The 18338-nt window shown below is 44.1% G+C and overlaps 1 protein-coding gene across 1 annotated transcript in view; it reads left to right on the forward strand.

Annotated features, from left to right (window-relative positions):
* LOXHD1 (lipoxygenase homology PLAT domains 1) overlaps positions 1 to 18338 on the forward strand; it is an 80226-nt gene that overhangs the window by 38383 nt on the left and 23505 nt on the right. The window contains exons 17-20 of the mRNA XM_068423380.1: positions 998 to 1183; positions 3888 to 4015; positions 9542 to 9659; positions 17158 to 17335. Of these exons, the coding sequence (XP_068279481.1) occupies positions 998 to 1183; positions 3888 to 4015; positions 9542 to 9659; positions 17158 to 17335 (610 nt within the window). The remainder of the gene's footprint in view (positions 1 to 997; positions 1184 to 3887; positions 4016 to 9541; positions 9660 to 17157; positions 17336 to 18338) is intronic.

Raw genomic sequence — 18338 nt, forward strand, 5'->3', positions numbered from 1 at the left:
TAAGAGGGACACATGTGGCTTCTTGAGACGTTTGTACCACCAGCATCCTTTTGCTGCTGTTATACCAGTAGGAATATTGCTTGTTGCTCTTCATGGCCAGACTCAGCTCCAGGTGGGCTTTGGCTTTCCTAACCTCATCCCTGCACATCTGGGAAGTGTCTCTGTATTTCTCCAGGTTCCCTGCCCCTGCTGCCATCTCTAGTATTCTTCATTTTTCCATTTAAGTTTTGTCAGGAGCCCCTTGTTCATAGGTGCAGGCTTCCTGCCACTCTTGTGTGACTTCCTGCTCTTCAGGATGCACCATTCTTGAGTGTGGAGCAGGTGGTCCTTGAAAATCAACCAGCTACAGATATCAGGTCCATCTGTTGGCTTCTATACAAACATGGACCTTTTGCAGTTTAAGGAAACGGGGAGCAGAGAAACAGGCTGTTACATATTTAACTTTATTTAGACATGGATTTGAGAAGGAAGGAGTGCTTGAAAAATGCATGTGGATGTTTGCCTAGCTGTGTCTTTCATCTTGGCTATGAAGCTTTGGATAGTCACTTCTAAGTGTTGCAACAGCAGCTGAAGGGGTTGAAAAGAGGGAGAAATGGCTCTGCAGAGATCAGCAAACCAGCAGGTAGAAGTCAATGGAGCAGAGGCAGCGTAGCAAGGGAGTGGACATGTTTTCAGGTAGGTCAGTGCCGTCTACCTATTTCACGTTCCCTTTGCTTACTTTTAGGACTGGCAGTGTCCTGCCTTCCCTCATGCACAGCAGCAGATGCCCTGAGCTTCCTTGCCCACATCAGCTATCCTGTATACTGATGTCTTGCCTGTTGGGCAGCAATGGCACAACCTATTTCACAGCTCGCTCCATTCCACTCTGGAAGTGGTTTTTGTGACAGTGTATATAGTCAACATTCCTGGTCTTTCATCACTGTTTAAAACACCCAGTCAGGGTCTCTCCTCCAAAGAAATCTCTAACCAGCAGGTGTTTTCTCACTGACTCTCACAGGTGGGGCACGATGGCGCTACCCCTGAGAGCTGCTGGCTGGTGGAAGAGCTCGCCATCGTCGTGCCCACCAAAGGCGTCATGTATAACTTTGTCTGTAAGTGCTGGCTGGCCAGAGACAAAGGTGATGGACTCACCTCACGAATCCTCAACATCCTGGATGCAGAATGTATTAACGTTGGCCTCAAGGTAGGCTCTAGGCTCATCCTGTATCTTTAGCTGTTGCATGGACTTGTGGTGATATAGGTTGTGTGTCAGCAGTTCTCATACTTTGACTTCTGAGTGTCATTTGAACCTTTTATTTGCAGAAGTTTTCTTTGTTATTCCTTTAGCAAAATCTTTAGGAAAGGTTTAACATCATTAGAGCACTGTTTAATAATGCTGGCTGGATGCAGCCATTGCATAGGCAGAAGGACAGGGTAGGGCAGAGCAGGTAGGACATGGTTCAGCAGCATGTCCTCGTTTTGTCATCACGCCTGGAGCACCCAAGGCTTCACCTGGTACCCACAGGGTGGGGGCAACTGCAAGGTGAACACCTTCGTGCAATCTTTGTGTTTTGTTTGAGGAGATACTTCTAAGTCACCAAATTAGAGCAGTGGAGATGTTTTAATCTCTGCGTAGTGTGGCTACATATCAGCTTTTCTAAAGCGAGATTAGGGAAGCTGAATTCAGTTAGAAACTAATAATAATCAGAAGTTGTTGAAACACACAGACATTTGTAATTTGATCTTTGAAGTGAATAACTGATTAAGGTTGAATAAGCAATGAAAAAAACTATATAGTCTTTTCATCCATATATATGAAATTTGAAGTAATGTGTGCTATGCCATATTTTAACCAAGTACAAATTGGAAAGCTGAGCTATGCTGATTTTGGATGTAAGATTTATAACAGAAATAACAGTCTGGACGAATGGGACAATAATACTGTGTTTAATACCTGTCTGGCAATCTAAAATATCTAGAGATGTGTTTCTATTTGCAGTGTGGTTGCACTTCCATAGTACATTAATTTTTTTTATGCAGCTCTTGTTTCCCAAGCTAAGGATATTCTCCTGAAATCTTTCTTGTTCCCCAGACACATGAAAGCGTGACTACATTTTTAGCATCTGTGAAGTATTCAACAACTCAACACAGGTTTCAGTGATAGAATTGACTTAAGAGGAAAAAAAATACTGCCTCAGACTGAATACCAAGGTTAAAACCCAATTTTTTAAAAACTTCCCATCAGCTGTTTAACCTCCTGGATAAGGTTTCCACACTGTTATCGGTGAGCTGATGGCTTGCCCATAGATTGAAGTGGATGTTAATGAAAACTTATGTTCAGTCTTCCTTATTTTCATAAGCATGCCAAAAATAGACATATCTAACTCATTTTGCTTCTGTGACGTTGGGCCAGAAACTTGCTGAAAGGTTTGAAGGAAATGAGGGGAGATGCTTGAGACATGGAATCAGAAGTGCGCATTTGACTTTCTGATCAGCCTCCCAGTTGAGGGAATTTGGGACTGTTCCCTCGTAAATAGCTGTAGCTAGAAACTGAGTTTAATTTTCTTTTTTTAGATTTCAAAGAAGACTAATACATTTAACAACTTTGGGAAAGTTAATGGTTTTTTGGTTTGCTTTTGCTTGACTCTTGCACAGCCATATGTACCCTTTTCAATTTAACTTTCTTCTTGGCTTGATAGTCCCTCTTTGTGCTTTAAATTGAGTATTTGCCTTTCCATACATACAGAAACTACTCAATGTCCACCATAGTAATTAAAAACCTCTAATGCATTGGTAAAAGAGTTTTTCTTCTCCTACCTATAGCAAATATGATGCTCTGCTATGATGTAAAATGTGTGTAGGTGAATATCTGATGGACAGGTTACTCAGGATTGAACAAACATGAAACATAATTTTCCCATCTAGTTATTTCTTTGCATTGTTTATGTATGTGGCAATCAGAATTCAGGCCAATAAAACTTATCTAGCAGTGCACTATTTGAAATAAGGGTTTTTTTGGCTATTTCTTGATATTCTTCCACTTCTTAGATCAAGAGGTCTTGTTACCGTAGGTACAATCTTGAGAGGATCGAAAAGTGGCCTAAAAGTCTTAATGCCACTGACAGCAGATGGGACTTGCACATTTTTGGAATGTTTTATTCTGAATCTTATTATTCACATGTCAGGAGAAAAGAACAAAGTCAGGCTAATAAGGTGAAAATTAGGCAAAACATCTTTTCACAAATTGGCATATCTCTAATGTACGAGATCTGCGAACTCTCTGCATTCGATGCAGCAGCGCACCTACCACTGGGAAACAGGATAGATGCATTTTTCTGCTGTACAGATCATTTAGATGTATAGACTTTAAAACTATTAGTGATGTTGGATTAAATGTCGCCCAGATGGACACCGAACACTTGGGGGAAACATTTTGCGGTCAAGGGAAAGAAACAATTGTGTCTTTGGGAGCTGTTTTTTTAAAAATAGCGAGAGTTTGGTGCAGTACAGAGGTCTGGAGAGCTGGGAGGTGGCCAGGAGGAGATGCCAGTAGCAGAGAGCTGGAGGTCCACACACTGATGCGAGGGTTCTGTCTCCCGTGGACAAGCAGTTTACCAGGTCTTCATCGCTCCCCAAGCATATGGTTGTCAAAATGAGAAGAGAGGCTGAGAAAGTCTGCAGGAAAGGTCATAGATGATGCAGAGAGGAAGGTGCTGTAGCAAGTTTCAATCTCTAACTTTGCCTCTCAGAAACACCGTGTGGAGAGAAACCAAGAAACTGTGTTGTAACGATTTCTGGCAAAGAAGGAGATCTCCTGCAGAGCCTGTCTAGCGTTTTGCCAAGGCTTTTGCGTGGGTTAAGGACAACTGTTCAAATGAGACCTTCTGATTGTTTCAAATCCTCACCAGATCCTCTACGAAGTCACTGTTGTGACGGGAGACATTGAAGGCGGCGGTACTGACGCCAGTATTTTCATGACTGTCTTTGGATCCAATGGGACCACTGAGGAGATGCAGCTGGAAAAAAATGGAGACAGGTACACTAACTTTGTCATTTTTGTGGGTTAGAAGTGGAATGATATCAGATTCTGGTGTCAAGCCAAGAAGCGCTTGGGGCTTTGCTCATGCTCTCACCGAAACAAAGATAAACTCCCATTGACTTCATAGATTCAGAGCTGGGCCTCTTTTAAGTGTTATTGTAGTATGTTTAGCAGAGCAGAGGAAAGGAGAGCACAATGTAGCCAGGGAAACCATCCTTTGTCATTTGTAGAAGTCTTGTTTAACCTGTTCCTCAGTGGCTTTAGAGATAAGCATTGAGAACAAAAACATGAATTGTGAAGCCTTGCAACAACTCCAAAAGGAACCGTGGACATTGCACAGGTGCAGTTTCCGTTAAATGCATCTTTTGTGAAAAATAAGTAATTTAATTTAAATATTATTTAATGGGAATGCAAGAGTAACTGCATAACGAGAGACAGACAAACCAACGTGCACATACCTGCCTTGGGAAGTGGCCGTGACAGGAAGGTGCTGACTCTGCTCCGTCTGCTCCTCCCATTTGCTTTGCTGGCCAGATGTCAGCCAGCTTGGTCCAGAAGCTGTGTGAGGGATGCCAGCGCCTGCGTTGGTAAGCTGAGGGCTCCGCTGAGAAGTGGGCTGATTGGCTTGGGCTCTGTGCCACACTCATGTAACCACGTGGCTGCTGAACCAGAGCTGGTTTGGCTGCAGCTGGCACAAAAGGGACACACGATGACATCTGTCTGCCCAGATGTGGCCTTATGGTGCGGAGAGAGGGAAACGGGCCATGAGCTGCGTGGAGTGCTGCACTGCGTGCTCTGATTTTACTAAAAAGGTGAAATCTCATGTTTTCTTCAGCGTAAACAGCTAACAAACACTGCAATCCTAGTCTGATGCTAGCGCTTCCGTAAGCCAAAAAAACCCACAAGCCACTGATGCATTTCCTCAAGCTTTCCTGTTCCTTCCTAGCACCTCCCTCCGTACTGAAAGCTTTGGCAAGAATCGACACAGCACTAACCAGCTTTTAGAGATGGGCTTCATCAGCCTTACATTTAATTACTTGACTACCTCTGATCTTATTCAGCAAAGCACCTACAGGGTGTCAGGAGGGCTGGAGCATTTGGCCACATGGCTTGAGCTCAGCTTGCTGAGGTGATGCTGGGCTCTTCCCCAGCCTCCTGGTGATGCAGTTCCTCCACCTCAGCTTTGTGTGTCACATGTGGGCTGGATAATTGAAGATAAGGCTCCCTGCATAGAGGTGTTTGCTCAGGGGATGTTTTACTTGCAGCTGTCATAGCAGAGTGGGTGTCTGGGCAAGCGTTTTCAGCTAAGCTTGAAACCTTCATGTGTTTAGTTAGTAACAAGCACGAGCCTTGTTTGCTCTGAAAAAACATGTAGTTCTTTCTCCGTGAGAAACAACGCTGAGTCACTCAGAAAGACATAGCTCTTGGCCTTACTCTCCACCACAGAGAGACATCCAACATGAGGGGCAATGCGCCTGGGTTACCACCGTGTCCAGCTATCATCGGTGACATCCTCCTTCCAAGACCCCAGGCAATCCCTGACTGATCTATCTTTCACTATTTTAATTCCAACATTCAATTCTAGTAAGTGGGAAAATGGACCATGACTGTTTGTATTTAAATGTAAAGCAAAATTCACATCAGGTTACATCAATGAAAAAATCTCTAGAGGGGACCAAGACGTCTCCAGCCCCTCAAGAGAGGAACTGCAGTTTCACTCCTGCTGAACAAGCAAGTGATATCCTTAAAATACGTGGCCTATAAAAGACCATCACATTTGTCTATACCAGTAGGTCGGATAACCTCTGCTGTAAGGATATGAAAATGCAATGAAGGAGGACCACACAGTTTGTAAGTTATTAGTTGCTTGGGCTGTCTTCTGCCAGTAGGATATCTGCAAAAGGTGATGAAAGCTCATTGGGGCTGTATAAAGAAGTAGGACATGGAAAACACAGCTATTAATATGTTAATATCCCCAGGACGCTGTGCTATTCTTTGGGGATGTACTGGCACATCTCTGCTAGCTGGAGGCACCTTGTGTCACACCTCCAACTGTACAGAGCTCTCATCATCTCATTAACTCCCTCTGCAGAGGACATGTGTGTCCCTAAATACAAATACTGCCTGTTTCCACACCACTACCATGAGTCTTCATCCAGCTGTTACCAACACAGGCTTCCCCGGCTCTTGTTTCGCATGGAAATCTCAGAATCACAGAATCAATCAGGTTGGAAGAGAACTCTGGGATCATCGAGTCTAACCTTTGACCTAACACCACTGTGTCAACTAGACCATGACACTAAGTGCCACATCTAGTCTTTTCTTAAACACCTCCAGGGATGGTGACTCCACCACCTCCCTGGGTCACCCATTCCAATACCTAATAACCCTTTCTGTGAAGAAATGCTTCCTAATGTCTAACCTGAACCTCCCCTGGCTCAGCTTGAGGCTATGTCCTCCAGTCCTGTTGCTAGTTGCCTGGGAGAACAGACTGACCCCCACCTCTCTACACCCTCCTTTCAGGTAGTTGTAGAGAGTGAGAAGGTCTCCCCTCAGCCTCCTTTTCTCCAGGCTAAACAATCCCAGTTCCCCCAGCTGCTCCTCATAGGACATGCCCTCTAGACCCTTCACCAGCTTCGTTGCCCTTCTCTGGACTCGCTCCAGCACCTCAACGTCTTTCTTGAAGTGAGGGACCCAGAACTGGACACAGTACTTGAGATGTTGGCTCACCAGTGCCGAGTACAGGGGCACGATCCCTGCCCTAGTCCTGCTGGCCATACTATTCCTGATACAAGCCAGGATGCTGGTGACCTTCTTGGCCACCTGGGCACACTGCTGGCTCATATCCAGACACCATCAACCAGGTCCTTTTCCACCAGGCAGCTTTCCAGCCACTCTTCCCCCAGCCTGTAGAAATGTATGGGGTTGTTATGGCCAAAGTGTAGGGCCTGGCACTGAGCCTTGTTGAACTTCATACCATTGGCCTCAGCCCATCTATTTAACCTGTCGAGATCCCTCTGCAGAGCCTTCCTACCCTCTGGCAGATCAACGTTCCCACCCAACTTAGCATTGTCTGTGAATTTACTGAAGGTGCACTTGATACCCTCATCCAGATCATCAATAAAGATATTAAACAGGACTGGAGCCAGTACTGAGCCCTGGGGGTCACCACTAATCACCAGACGGCAACTAGATGCGGTACCGTTCACCACCATGCTCTTTGCCCAGCCATCCAGCCAGTGCTTAACCCAGAGAAGAGTGCACATGTCCAAGCTGTGGGCTGCCAGCTTATCTCGCCAGCCTTTGCACCAGCAGCAACAGATGGGTGAGAGCCAGTGCAACTAAACGGTAAAAGGCACTTCATCTTTATTGGTGCCATCCAGTGACAATTCACTCACAGCAGCTTAGTGCATTACGAAGAACAGTCTAGCTTGCTGCAGATTTAAGGCAATTTTAACTACATTACCATTATTGCCAAGACCTCTGGGCAGGAGAAATATTTATAAGTGCAGACATGGGTAGGAAAGCTTAGTGAAATCCCTTAGATAAATGCTTCAGTGTCCTGGAAAAGGAATAGCAGCAGTCAGCTTGTCTGGGTACTTCTTCCCTTCTTAATTTTTTTCAGGCTTATGCTCATGTTTATATAAATTAGGGATAGAAAAGAGCTCTTGGGTCACCCAGTTTACCACTTTAGCAATTGCTTCCCTCTAGTATAATAACTTGGAAGTAGCAGGTGAGTATCGGCCTTACAAACTGTAAACATAGCATTTACTGAAGATAAATAATGGTTTGTTTTGCTGACTGACTGTTTAGATTAGAGTTGCTCAGCCTGGAAAGGAGCAGAGTGAGAGAATTCTATGAAGCTTTGTAAGTAATAGTGATTGTAATGAAAACTGATCACAGGATCATGGGATAATTCAGGCTGGAAGGGTCACACCTTTTTCTTAAATAGAAGTGGAAATCAATCCAGTCCAGGCACAAAAGCACATTCTCTTTCTCATAGTGAGACAGCCTGTCTTGGTATCTGGTACCACAGAAGAACAAATAACAAAAGAGGGGAGTTTTTCAAAGGGCAAACATAACCCTTAATAACTAGAAATGGACTGGGACCAAAACGCCCTATCCAAATGCCTCTGGGAGTGCAGGGAAAGCAATGCCTGGATGAAAACTGAGAGGCTCGAGCCAATCCCTATTGCTAACATCTGCAGCTATGCAGGCTCAGATAATGGTGTGAGGATAATCACAATTATGCTGCAGGGTGTAATCTGAGCAGAGGTTGGTAAAGAAATGTTTTTTTATTCCATATCCTGGCAATGCACAGCTGTAGGAGGCTAAGTACGTTGCCAGGAACGAGAGATCATCGTTATGGATTGTATATATTATGGTAGATCCTACAGTTTGCAGAGCTCTCTCCAAACCTCTCAGCAGACTCAGGTAACTCATTCACAAGGAGAAGTTTGCATGAAGGAGGAACCTCAACAGCGAAGTGGTCATGGTGGTGCTTGGTAGACCCCCTGGATTAGTTTGCCCTTCTGCTTATCAAGGGTTGGATTTCCATCTCCAAGCCCACAGCAGGTCTGCCAGAGTATTTGGGGGGCAAACCTGGAAGATACACTTGCTCTAAACAGAGTAATTTTGAGCCTGAGGCAGCACTTGCACTGGAGCAAGGCTTTCTTCCTAGCACCACTGGTGCTAAGAGGGAGGCAAGGTAGCTGTGGTTCTAGCCAGTGTAATATCTTCTTCAAGAAGCATATGTCAGTTTTTCCCCTTTTCCTGCTTTCTGCTGATTGCTATGGATGAGCAGTTCCTACGCATCCTTGCACCTAAGTACAGCAGCCAAGCATAGGGTAAGATCTTTCATGCCATGTTACACAAACCTATCCTGGTTCTTACCAAAGACGGAGCTGGTTTGCAAATCCAAATTCCCCAAATTCAGGAGGGGAGTGCAGGACGGTCGGTCTTGGGTCCTTTCTAACACAATTTGCCTGCTCTTACTAAACTGAGGCCGTTGGGCTCCGACTTGCAATCAGGTTGCCATATTTAGCTGAGCTGCAGCAACTGTCTATCACCGCAGCAAATGCAAAGTTATATGTGCTGCATCTTAGCGAAAGAAGATTAAGCAAAACTGCTTTGCCTTCTAGTTGGGACGGGCTAAGGGCAGGCACGTGGGCAGATGGCAGGAGGAAGGCGATGTGCAGAAACCTGACTGTGAGTCTGTATTGTCCTGGTTACAAACAGAGTGATAATGTATGCTACAGGCTGCCTGGGATGACTCCAGGTGCCTCGTATGGGTTTGGTTTTCCAGGGGAGGAGGAATCCCTGTCAAACCTGCACTGAGGTGTCTTGCCAAAAACGCAGTAGCTGGTGATCGCAGGACAGAAAAGCTCTAGTCCAATAAAGTGCACTCATAAACTTTTAATTTGAGGCTGTTGGTGAGGTGCGAGTTGCAGCATGGGCAGGGGATCCAGACGTGACGATGCTGCAAAGCAGCGGGAAACCTCATGAGTCTCTCAATCCCTCCAGGTTTGAGCGAGGCCAAGAGAACAGTTTCATTATGGAGATAGCCGACATCGCACCCCTCAGGAAGATGAGGATCCGGACGGATGGGAAGGGGACTCGCCCGCACTGGTTCCTGGAAAGGGTAATGCAGTTCACGTCGCACATCTCTTTGCAACCTGCTTGTTGCTGAAGCCTCTCAGCCCTTGAGAAAGAGGAGAAAGGCAGCGAGTGACTTGCTTTTATTGATTTCCTACATTTTCCATGTGGTTTCTCATGTTTTCTTCCTGCAGGAAGGGAGTCAAAAAAAGAAAAGAGCAAGGGCAAAAGCTGTGCTGTAAAGCTTTACCACAGTTTCTGCTGTTAGATGTTGCTCTCCCTCCCTGCCAAGAGCCTTGGCTTGCCACCAGGGTACCTGCAATATTTTCAGCTCCCCGGGATGAACCCTCAGCTCCTGCAGATCCCTGCCCTGCTCTGACCCCATGGGAGAGTGGATCCCCCTCTGCCAGGCAGGGACAGCTAGTGTGGGCCTGGGCAGGGTGGGACATTTCCAAATAATCCATCCTTTCAGGTGAAGCATCCCACCTCAAGCATTGAAACAGGCTACCCAGGGAAGTGGTGGAGTCCCCATCCCTGGAGGGATTTAAAAGCCATGTAGATGTGGTGCTGAGGGACATGGGTTAGTGGTGGGCTTGGCAGTGCTGGGTTAACGGCTGGACTTGGTGATCTTACAGGTCCTTTCCAACCAAAATGAGTCTATGATTCTCTCCCCTTCCCTTCTCCCTCTAGCATACAGGCAGATTTCTTTCTTTTCTTGTTCATACAAGTAAGGTGTCATTTTCTTCTTGCATTTTGAACAGAGCTTGCAAAATGTCTCCCACTGCTTCTGTTGGTTGTATTTTTTCCCTGGTGTCCTATCTTGCACGAAAGCACAGTGCTTACCTTGATCTTCCCTACCAAACCACAAGCTCCATGTAAACATCACTTATATTTAGGAAGTAAAATGTAGTTTGCTTGTTATGTGTCCCTGTAATTATATTTCTAAGATAGAGATGAAGTAATGTGCTGATTTCACACTATCGGATGTCATTAAGGGAGGAACACATCTCTGCTGTATTTGTTTAGGATGCTTTTTCTGCAGTAGATATCCCTCTGGATATCTGTTATCTTGACTTTTTATGAGAATAGGTTAAGACCCAGTGACTTAACCCATGGTCAGAAAGAATAGAGCATAATTATTTTCTTTTTTGGTCCTTTATCCTTTTCGACTAGTCTGAAGCTGTCCTTCATTTTCCCATAAATAATGTGTTTCTAAACACCAGTCCTAGGTGGCTACCAGTTTCCAGTCAAGTGATGAACTGCTCTTCACCTACCTTAGCACGGTCTAAAAAGCGTTTCTGTGGTGCAGTACTTTTTTGTACTTCAGCATTGCCACTTCTAACTTTTTTCCCAGCAGCTCTTGTGCAGCTTTCCAAAGCATTAGACCTCCAGCATATATCTTCTGAATATATGCCACAGACACACAATTTTTCTCTCAGTGATTAAGGAATAACTTAATCTGTTCTCTGATTTGATTCAGTCATCTTGGTCAAACTCCCTTTGCCAGTTCCCGGATACTTTCCCTTGAGTTTTATAAATCACATTCATATAAAAAGAAATCAAATAAAGCTTATTCATCCAGAGACATTGCAGATCTTGCAGTCATGTATTAACAATAGATCAAAGGCAAGGGACAATAGCATCTTTAGTGGCAGGTCGCACCTTCCCACCTTCCTGTTGCCGGCTCTGTCCAGTCATCTAGCCTGCTGGACTGTCCCACCCAAAGCAAGGCTTTCCTAGAGAAGCAGGCAAAAAGATCTCTCATTTGGACCCAGGTGATGGGTTTATAGTCCTCTCAGAGCTCTACAGAAGCAACAGGCAGACCATGCACACAACTCTTTGAGACCAGGATTTTAGAAGCTTTTGAAAATTGTACCTGTACTTTCTATTTTTCTTAGAGAAATAGAGCACGGGGGATCTTCTAGCTCCAGTGATAGCAGAGAACTTTATTTATTAGTTTTCTTTCCCACCTTCCCTGCAAAGGTAAACATAGCATTTGCATTCCCAGGCAGAGAGTGAGGACAGGAGTGCTTGGGAAGAGGGGAGGAAGGATTTGTGTTCTCTGGTTTGTATTCCAGCCTTGAAAACTTATGTAGCCTTGTGTGACATGAAAACTGATCTGAGCCCATTTCCATTTCTGTCAAAAGTGCATATTAAAACTGCATAATGAAATACTTGTGGGAGTAGTGCTAAACTCTCAGACAGATGGTTCACAGTTAGTGCTAACTAGCACAGTGAAATGAGAAGCTAGATTAAGCCATCAACCCTGTAATTAACCATTTGTTGCTCCATTTATCTACAGGATAGTCTCAGTTTTCTTGTTCCATTAAAATAACAATAAATGATCTTTTTAATTCTCTTTGGTCTTTTTGTAAACTGTTACAGGTCATAATTTATACTGCTTTTAGTTTACCAGAAATAGAAGTGAATAAATACCAATTAAAATGCATGAATTATCAATGATGTTATACACAGCCAAAAGATTCAATTTACAAGCAGGGAAGGAGTATTTTTTCTTTTTTTTTTTCCTTTCTGTCTAGATAAAATACATTGAAATTTCATTCAGAATCTCAGCAAAGTAATAAACTTGGTGCCAAAGATTCAAACTGCACCAAAAGTGGCAATAAGATTTAAACACTGATACTTAATCCTCTAAAGAGAACAAGATTTGATTAGTGATGTGTTGGGACAGAATGAATTATATTGATTATTGCTCTGCACAGAAAGACATACCAAAACTCTCTAAAGCTGAACAGCACTTTCTGATCTCACCACTGCTGGGAGCGACAAAGAGTTTGGACATTTTCCTCTGACCTAATGCTGAATCTCATGTTCTTCCACATCAAGCTACCAACAACTCTGTGTTTCTGAAAAATAATAGAATAGAATCATAGAATCATAGAATCATAGAATCATAGAATCATAGAATCATAGAATGGTTGGGTTGGAAGGGACCTTTAAAGGTCATCTAGTCCAACCACACTGCCATGGGCAGGGACATCTTCCACTAGACCAGGTTGCTGAGAGCCCCGTCCAGCCTGACCTGGAATGTTTCCAGGGATGAGGCACCTACCACCTCTCTGGGCAACCTGTGCCAGTGCTTCACCTCCCTCAGCATAAAAATTTGTGACTTCTAATTAGGAAACTTATCTAAATGCATGCTTTGGAAGCCTCCTCCTGGGACAGCTGGTTCCTCAATCCTCATGATGGTTTCACCTGCTGCCCAGTGTCTTAGATACGATGTTGAAAAGCTAGAGATAAGAAGGGATAAGAGCTCTTTGAGTGAAATAACAGGAATTGTAAGACTTGAGTTCTGCAGAGTTGCTTCCCTCAGAATTTCAATGTTACTTTGTGCTGTCAAAGCCAGGCAGATAAGAAGCTGTCTTAATGAAGCGCTAATTGCATTGCATTCAAACGTCACAAATAATCCTCAATGTGGGACTTGATCTTTATTCAGTTCTTTTTCCTTTGTATAAAGGAGATTAAGAGAACACAAGACAATTCATTGTAGCTGAAGCTGACTGTTTTTCTTTGCAACAGACCAAAGTCTTTTTATTTTACAGTCAGAGGACCCTGTTTTTAAGCGAAGACTAATAACATGCAACAGAACCATAAAAACATGTGACTGAGTCTTTAAAGAGGAAATCCAGGGCCTATGTATTTTGCTGTTAGTGGGGTGTGAGCCCCTGCAGAGCATGTTTTACACTGCAGCTGGGAGACAGTTTGGTTGAGGTAAATCAAATGATTCGATGTCTCAAACCTTTCTGTTACAGCATACGGCACACAATTCATTTCAAGTTACTGGTTTAAAGTTCCTATCAGGTGCGATATTTGTTCAACTACAAAGCAAATTATCATCATTTTATTCATACATGCTGCTCCTGCTTCCTTTTCATTTCTATAGGTGTTCTACAGCCCAGTTAAAACCTATGCATAATTAGTGATAACATCTGAGCTTAAAAGCTTGTAGGATGTCCACAGCAAGTTCTAGGTATCCTAAAAAATAGCTTAGATGCAATGTAAAGCAGCAGTCTCATTGCCAAGCAGTAGCTAATTTTTCTGAGAGGAACAGACAGAAAATAAAAATAGCCTCAGCTCAGCTCAGCTTCCTGAGATGGCTTTCTTGACCCCCATGATCCAAATCAAAATCCTGCATCATTCTCTGTGTGTGCAACACCCACGAACATCTCCTTGTAGGATGGGATTCATTTTGTGCTATTTCAGTCATTGAAAAAGCTACGCTCAGCTTTCACCTCTTCTACCAAACTATTTAGACCCAGTCAACAGAGAGACAGATCTGAGAAAGGGAGATGCCTTGAACGGCTGTTTACCTGCTGCCAGCTTGGGTGGGATGTGTTGCTTCCCTGGTGATGCCCAGCTCTGACCACTGACTGTAGGGAGGGCCAACACGATGTGCTTGAGTTGGATGCCTAGCATTTAGGCAGTTCATGCTAGGTAAGGTAGGCAACATACCCATCTTGTGATGGAGCAATCAGCCTGCCACAGGCTTCCTACTGCCTCCATGTCCCTTGCTGTGATCTCCCCTGAGCAAATGAAGCTCGCAAAATTGATCTCTTGCTCCTGCCTGGAGCACTATCCCAGAACAAGATAGCAGAGTCTGCTCGCTCTGTTGGTGCTAACTACTTACATGAAACTGCATATGGATGAAATCACTCATCCTGGGTGAGGGGCTGGGGATGGAAAGAGAGGGCGTTTTGCTCCAGCGGTTTTAGTAGCCAGACAGTTTTTCCCAGACAGCATCTGGAGTGCTGGGCATGAGCTGGTTATTTGTGAGAGGTCTGATCTCTCTGTCTGCGAGTGCACTCCAGCTGGCAGATCTAATCTGCTTCTACCCCCCGCTGCTTTCTTGATATTTCCCTGCAAGCTTTGCTCAGGACATTTTGCTACTAACAGTGTCGCTGTCATTCCCAAGCAGGGCAGAGGTAGAGCTGATTCCAGCAAGCAGTTTATGAACCAAGGGTGAAAAAAAGGCATTTTCAGTCAACCTGAGATTATTCACAATTCAAATTTGCAAATTTTAACCAAATAAACGTTTCTGGGTTGGACTCCTAAGAGGATGTAGACATCGTTCACACATCCTTGAGAGAGGAGACTTCCTTCTGGTCTGTGCCCCAGCGGACAGGGCACCAGCTGGGGTGGTGGAGACCCGATTTCTTCTTGGTTTAAAGCCAGGATTTGATTCGACATCTCTTGACTCACAGAGCAGTTTTTTGAGCACAAAATAATAGTGTCACCAGTTTTGAATAAGCAGCTTTTTAGAAAAGTGGCACATCTTCAACAGCCCAAAATGTCCTGTACCTCTGGAATGAAGGTGCTGTGTTATGGATCCCTGTTTAGCACCAGGCAGAGAGAAAACCCAAGAAGAGTGTCCTACCCACAGAACCATACAATGCACAGATAACATGGCTCCTGATTCAGCTTCGGTGTGGCTACTGCCCTCTTTAAAATAGCTTTTTATAACCTGGAGCGATGTTCTTCTTTTGAACACTTAAAGGCTCTGGCAAAGATAGGTTGGGGTCAACAGAAGTGCATGGAGTGGACACATGCAGTTTGAGGACAGAATCTGAGCACTTTTTATCTCAAGATAAGTTTTATAAGTTTCTTAGGCTGATATATGAGGGTGCAACAGAAGGTCACTAAGATAGTCAAGGGGCTGAAGCATATGGCACACTAGGAAAGGCTAAGGTAAATGGGTTTTTTAAGCCTTTAGAAGAAAAGGCTAAGGGGGAATCTAATTGCAGTCTTCTGCTGCTTAAATAGAAGTTGCAGAGACCATCAACCCAGTCTCTTCTCAGAGGTGAACAGTGAAAGGGCATGAGGCAATGGACACAAGTTGCAACAAGAAAAATCCTGATCGGATATAAGGAAAAAAATCTTCCCAATGAGAGTGATGCAGCCCTAGGATGGAGGCCCACAGTGCTGGGGGAACCTCCACCCTTGAAGGTTTTCAAAACTCTGTTGGACGTAGCCCTGTAGTTAGCCCTGCCTGGAGCAGGAGGTGGGACTAGACACCTCCAGGTGTCCCTTTTATCTCAACATTTTCTATGACTCCATGATTTGTTTCTTCCTAATATCATGTCACACTTCTCTGACGTATCTGGGCTCATGGCCTTTGCAGAGATGTGCCTTGCAAGACACTGTTTCTTGATGCACTGCTTCACTCAGGTATGGTCTCTGTTTCTGTTAGGTGGTAACAAAAATGGTAATTTGCAACCCTGTCTCCTCCTTTCCCTCCAACTCCCCCAATTTAGTGAGAATTTACTGCTAGGTTTTTGCTGTAGTCAAGGTAATGTCTTTCTCCCAGCAGACTGATGCTCCGCTGAGCCCACGTTCAACAGCACACATAAAGCTGGGTATTTTATTCAGTGTTTGCTGGAGTAGCTCACTGGCTTGTTCTAAACAGGTTCTTATTCTGTTCTTATCACCACAGCATCTGAGCTCCTTCCCGTGACATATTAGACAGTTTGACTAATATCTGTTACATACTGTTTGTTCTGTCACCTTTTCCCAGAGGGAGAAATGTGTGAAGCATCAAGTTTTGCTGGCCTAATTTCATCTTGTGCATTGCTTTAACTTGTTTGGGGCTGGTTTGCCTATCTCTACAATAATTGCCATGTGTTTGCACAGAAGTGGCAGGTGAAAGAAAGATACTGTGTATTTTAAGGAGAGGTAGTGAGGTTTTTAATAACTCTCTGTTACTTCTTCTTTGGAGTTTATTCCACACTGGCTTCCAGGAAAGGTCTGACTCTCTTAGAGAAGATCTTTGTCCATAACTTATGTCAGAGAAGCAAATTTCTTCCTATGCTTTACCCCATGTGTGAAAAGGTGCAATATTATGAAGACCATTTCTCAGGACAAGTCACCACAGCAGGTATTGTTCATAGGAGAGAGCTCTGTTTATTCCTTCAAAACCTGTACAGAGATCTTCTGGAATAATAGAGTTATTAAAAACCTCACCAGCTTGGTTGCCCTGAAGATATGAAGCTTTTAATAGGTCTGGAGGGTCTGACCTATGAGGAACAGCTGAGGGAGCTGGGGCTGTTTAGCGTGGAGAAGAGGAGGCTCAGAGGTGACCTTATTGCAGTCTACAACTACCTGAAGAGAGGCTGTAGCGAAGTGGGAGTCGGCCTCTTCTCCCAGGCAACTAGCGATAGGACAAGAGGACACAGCCTCAAGCTTCTCTAGGGGAAGTTCAGGTTGGACATTAGGAAGAATTTCTTTTCAGAAAGGGTCATTAGACATTGGAAGGGGCTGCCCAGGGAGGTGGTGGAGTCACCATCTCTGGATGTGTTTAAGAAAAGACTGGACGTGGCACTTAGTGCCATGGTCTAGTTGACAGGGTGGTGTCAGGGCAACGGTTGGACTCAGAGGTCTCTTCCAACCTGGTTGATTCTGTGATTCTGTGACCAGAGCCCTACCCATGTCCCACCACACTGTGCCCTTTATAAGTTTGATCTTTGCCCTCATTCAACCAGTAGCTGAAGTTTCACTGGAGTTTTTTCCCTTATTTTTGCTCTTCACAGATCATCCTGAAGAACCTGACTAATCAAGAAGTGGCCACATTTACCTATGGTGAATGGCTGTCAAAGCTGAAAAATGCCAAGGGAAGTCTTGTGTGTGAAATGCCAGCTGTGATAAACGATGAGCAGATGATGGAGGACACGACATACACTCTTCAGGTTAAAACCAGTGATGTTGGAGGTATGTACGTGGTGGATATTTTATGTATCCACTTTTTCAAAGTATGTATCCATACTTTTCTAGTATGAACTTTGATTTTTACCATCTCCTACTAAAACATCTCCTGCTTAATTTGATATTATGTTTAAAAAAGCATAGTCTAGCCCTACTATCCTGGAACACAACAACTTTGTCTGGCTGTTCATCATGACAGCGTTATTCTGTGGAATTCATCCTCATCTGAGCACTGGCATAAGATATTTAGACACAAGGCCTATATTTGACTGCTTGCTGCTTCCTCTGAAGAAACCTTAACAGAAATTGCAATGGTCAGGAGCCTCCTTTTTCTTTTTGAGCAGGCCAAGTCCATCCACAAAGGACAGAAAAACAGACTATAGTCAAGCTGATGGGCTCCAGGTTTTTGGTCAGCACTATCTACTTTGCCCAAAGAAGGGAGCAAAAATTCACCCTTCTTTTCAAAGTGTTTTGAGACCATTTATCTCAAGCCATGAATAACCATCCTTAAATGCACATCAGATAGAAGAGGTGGAATAGAGTACAAAGAAAGCTGCAGAGCTTCAAGAGCCAAGAAATGGGATCTCTATGTCATTTCCTGGGATCACTGCCTCTTTTCATGAGAACTTCTGTCAGGCTGCTGAATGAAATCTGCAGTCACATACAAGCTGCCTCATACCAAAATGGGGCAAGCTAGACATTATCTTGTGGACACCTTGTTTGAAAGGTTGAACCTCTAAGGGATTTCCGCCACACCAGTGCACATAATCACCTCCTAGTCTCTACCTCTCTTTCTTTTTTTTTTTTTCCCCTGGATTTACCAGTGGTAATTTATGCAGCTTGTGAGGTTTGATCTGAGAATATCAAAATTCCCCTGGCAGAGTGTCTTTGTAGCACCTCACCATTTTTTATCTCTCTTCTGCCTGCTGCTTGTCTGAAAAACATGTAGTGAAATACGAAAAACAAAAGAGAGAGAGGAAGATTTGTTTATGTATCTGGCAATCCATCT

This window comes from Nyctibius grandis, chromosome Z (genome assembly GCF_013368605.1).
Source record: "Nyctibius grandis isolate bNycGra1 chromosome Z, bNycGra1.pri, whole genome shotgun sequence".
Classification (NCBI taxonomy): Eukaryota; Metazoa; Chordata; class Aves; order Nyctibiiformes; family Nyctibiidae; genus Nyctibius; species Nyctibius grandis.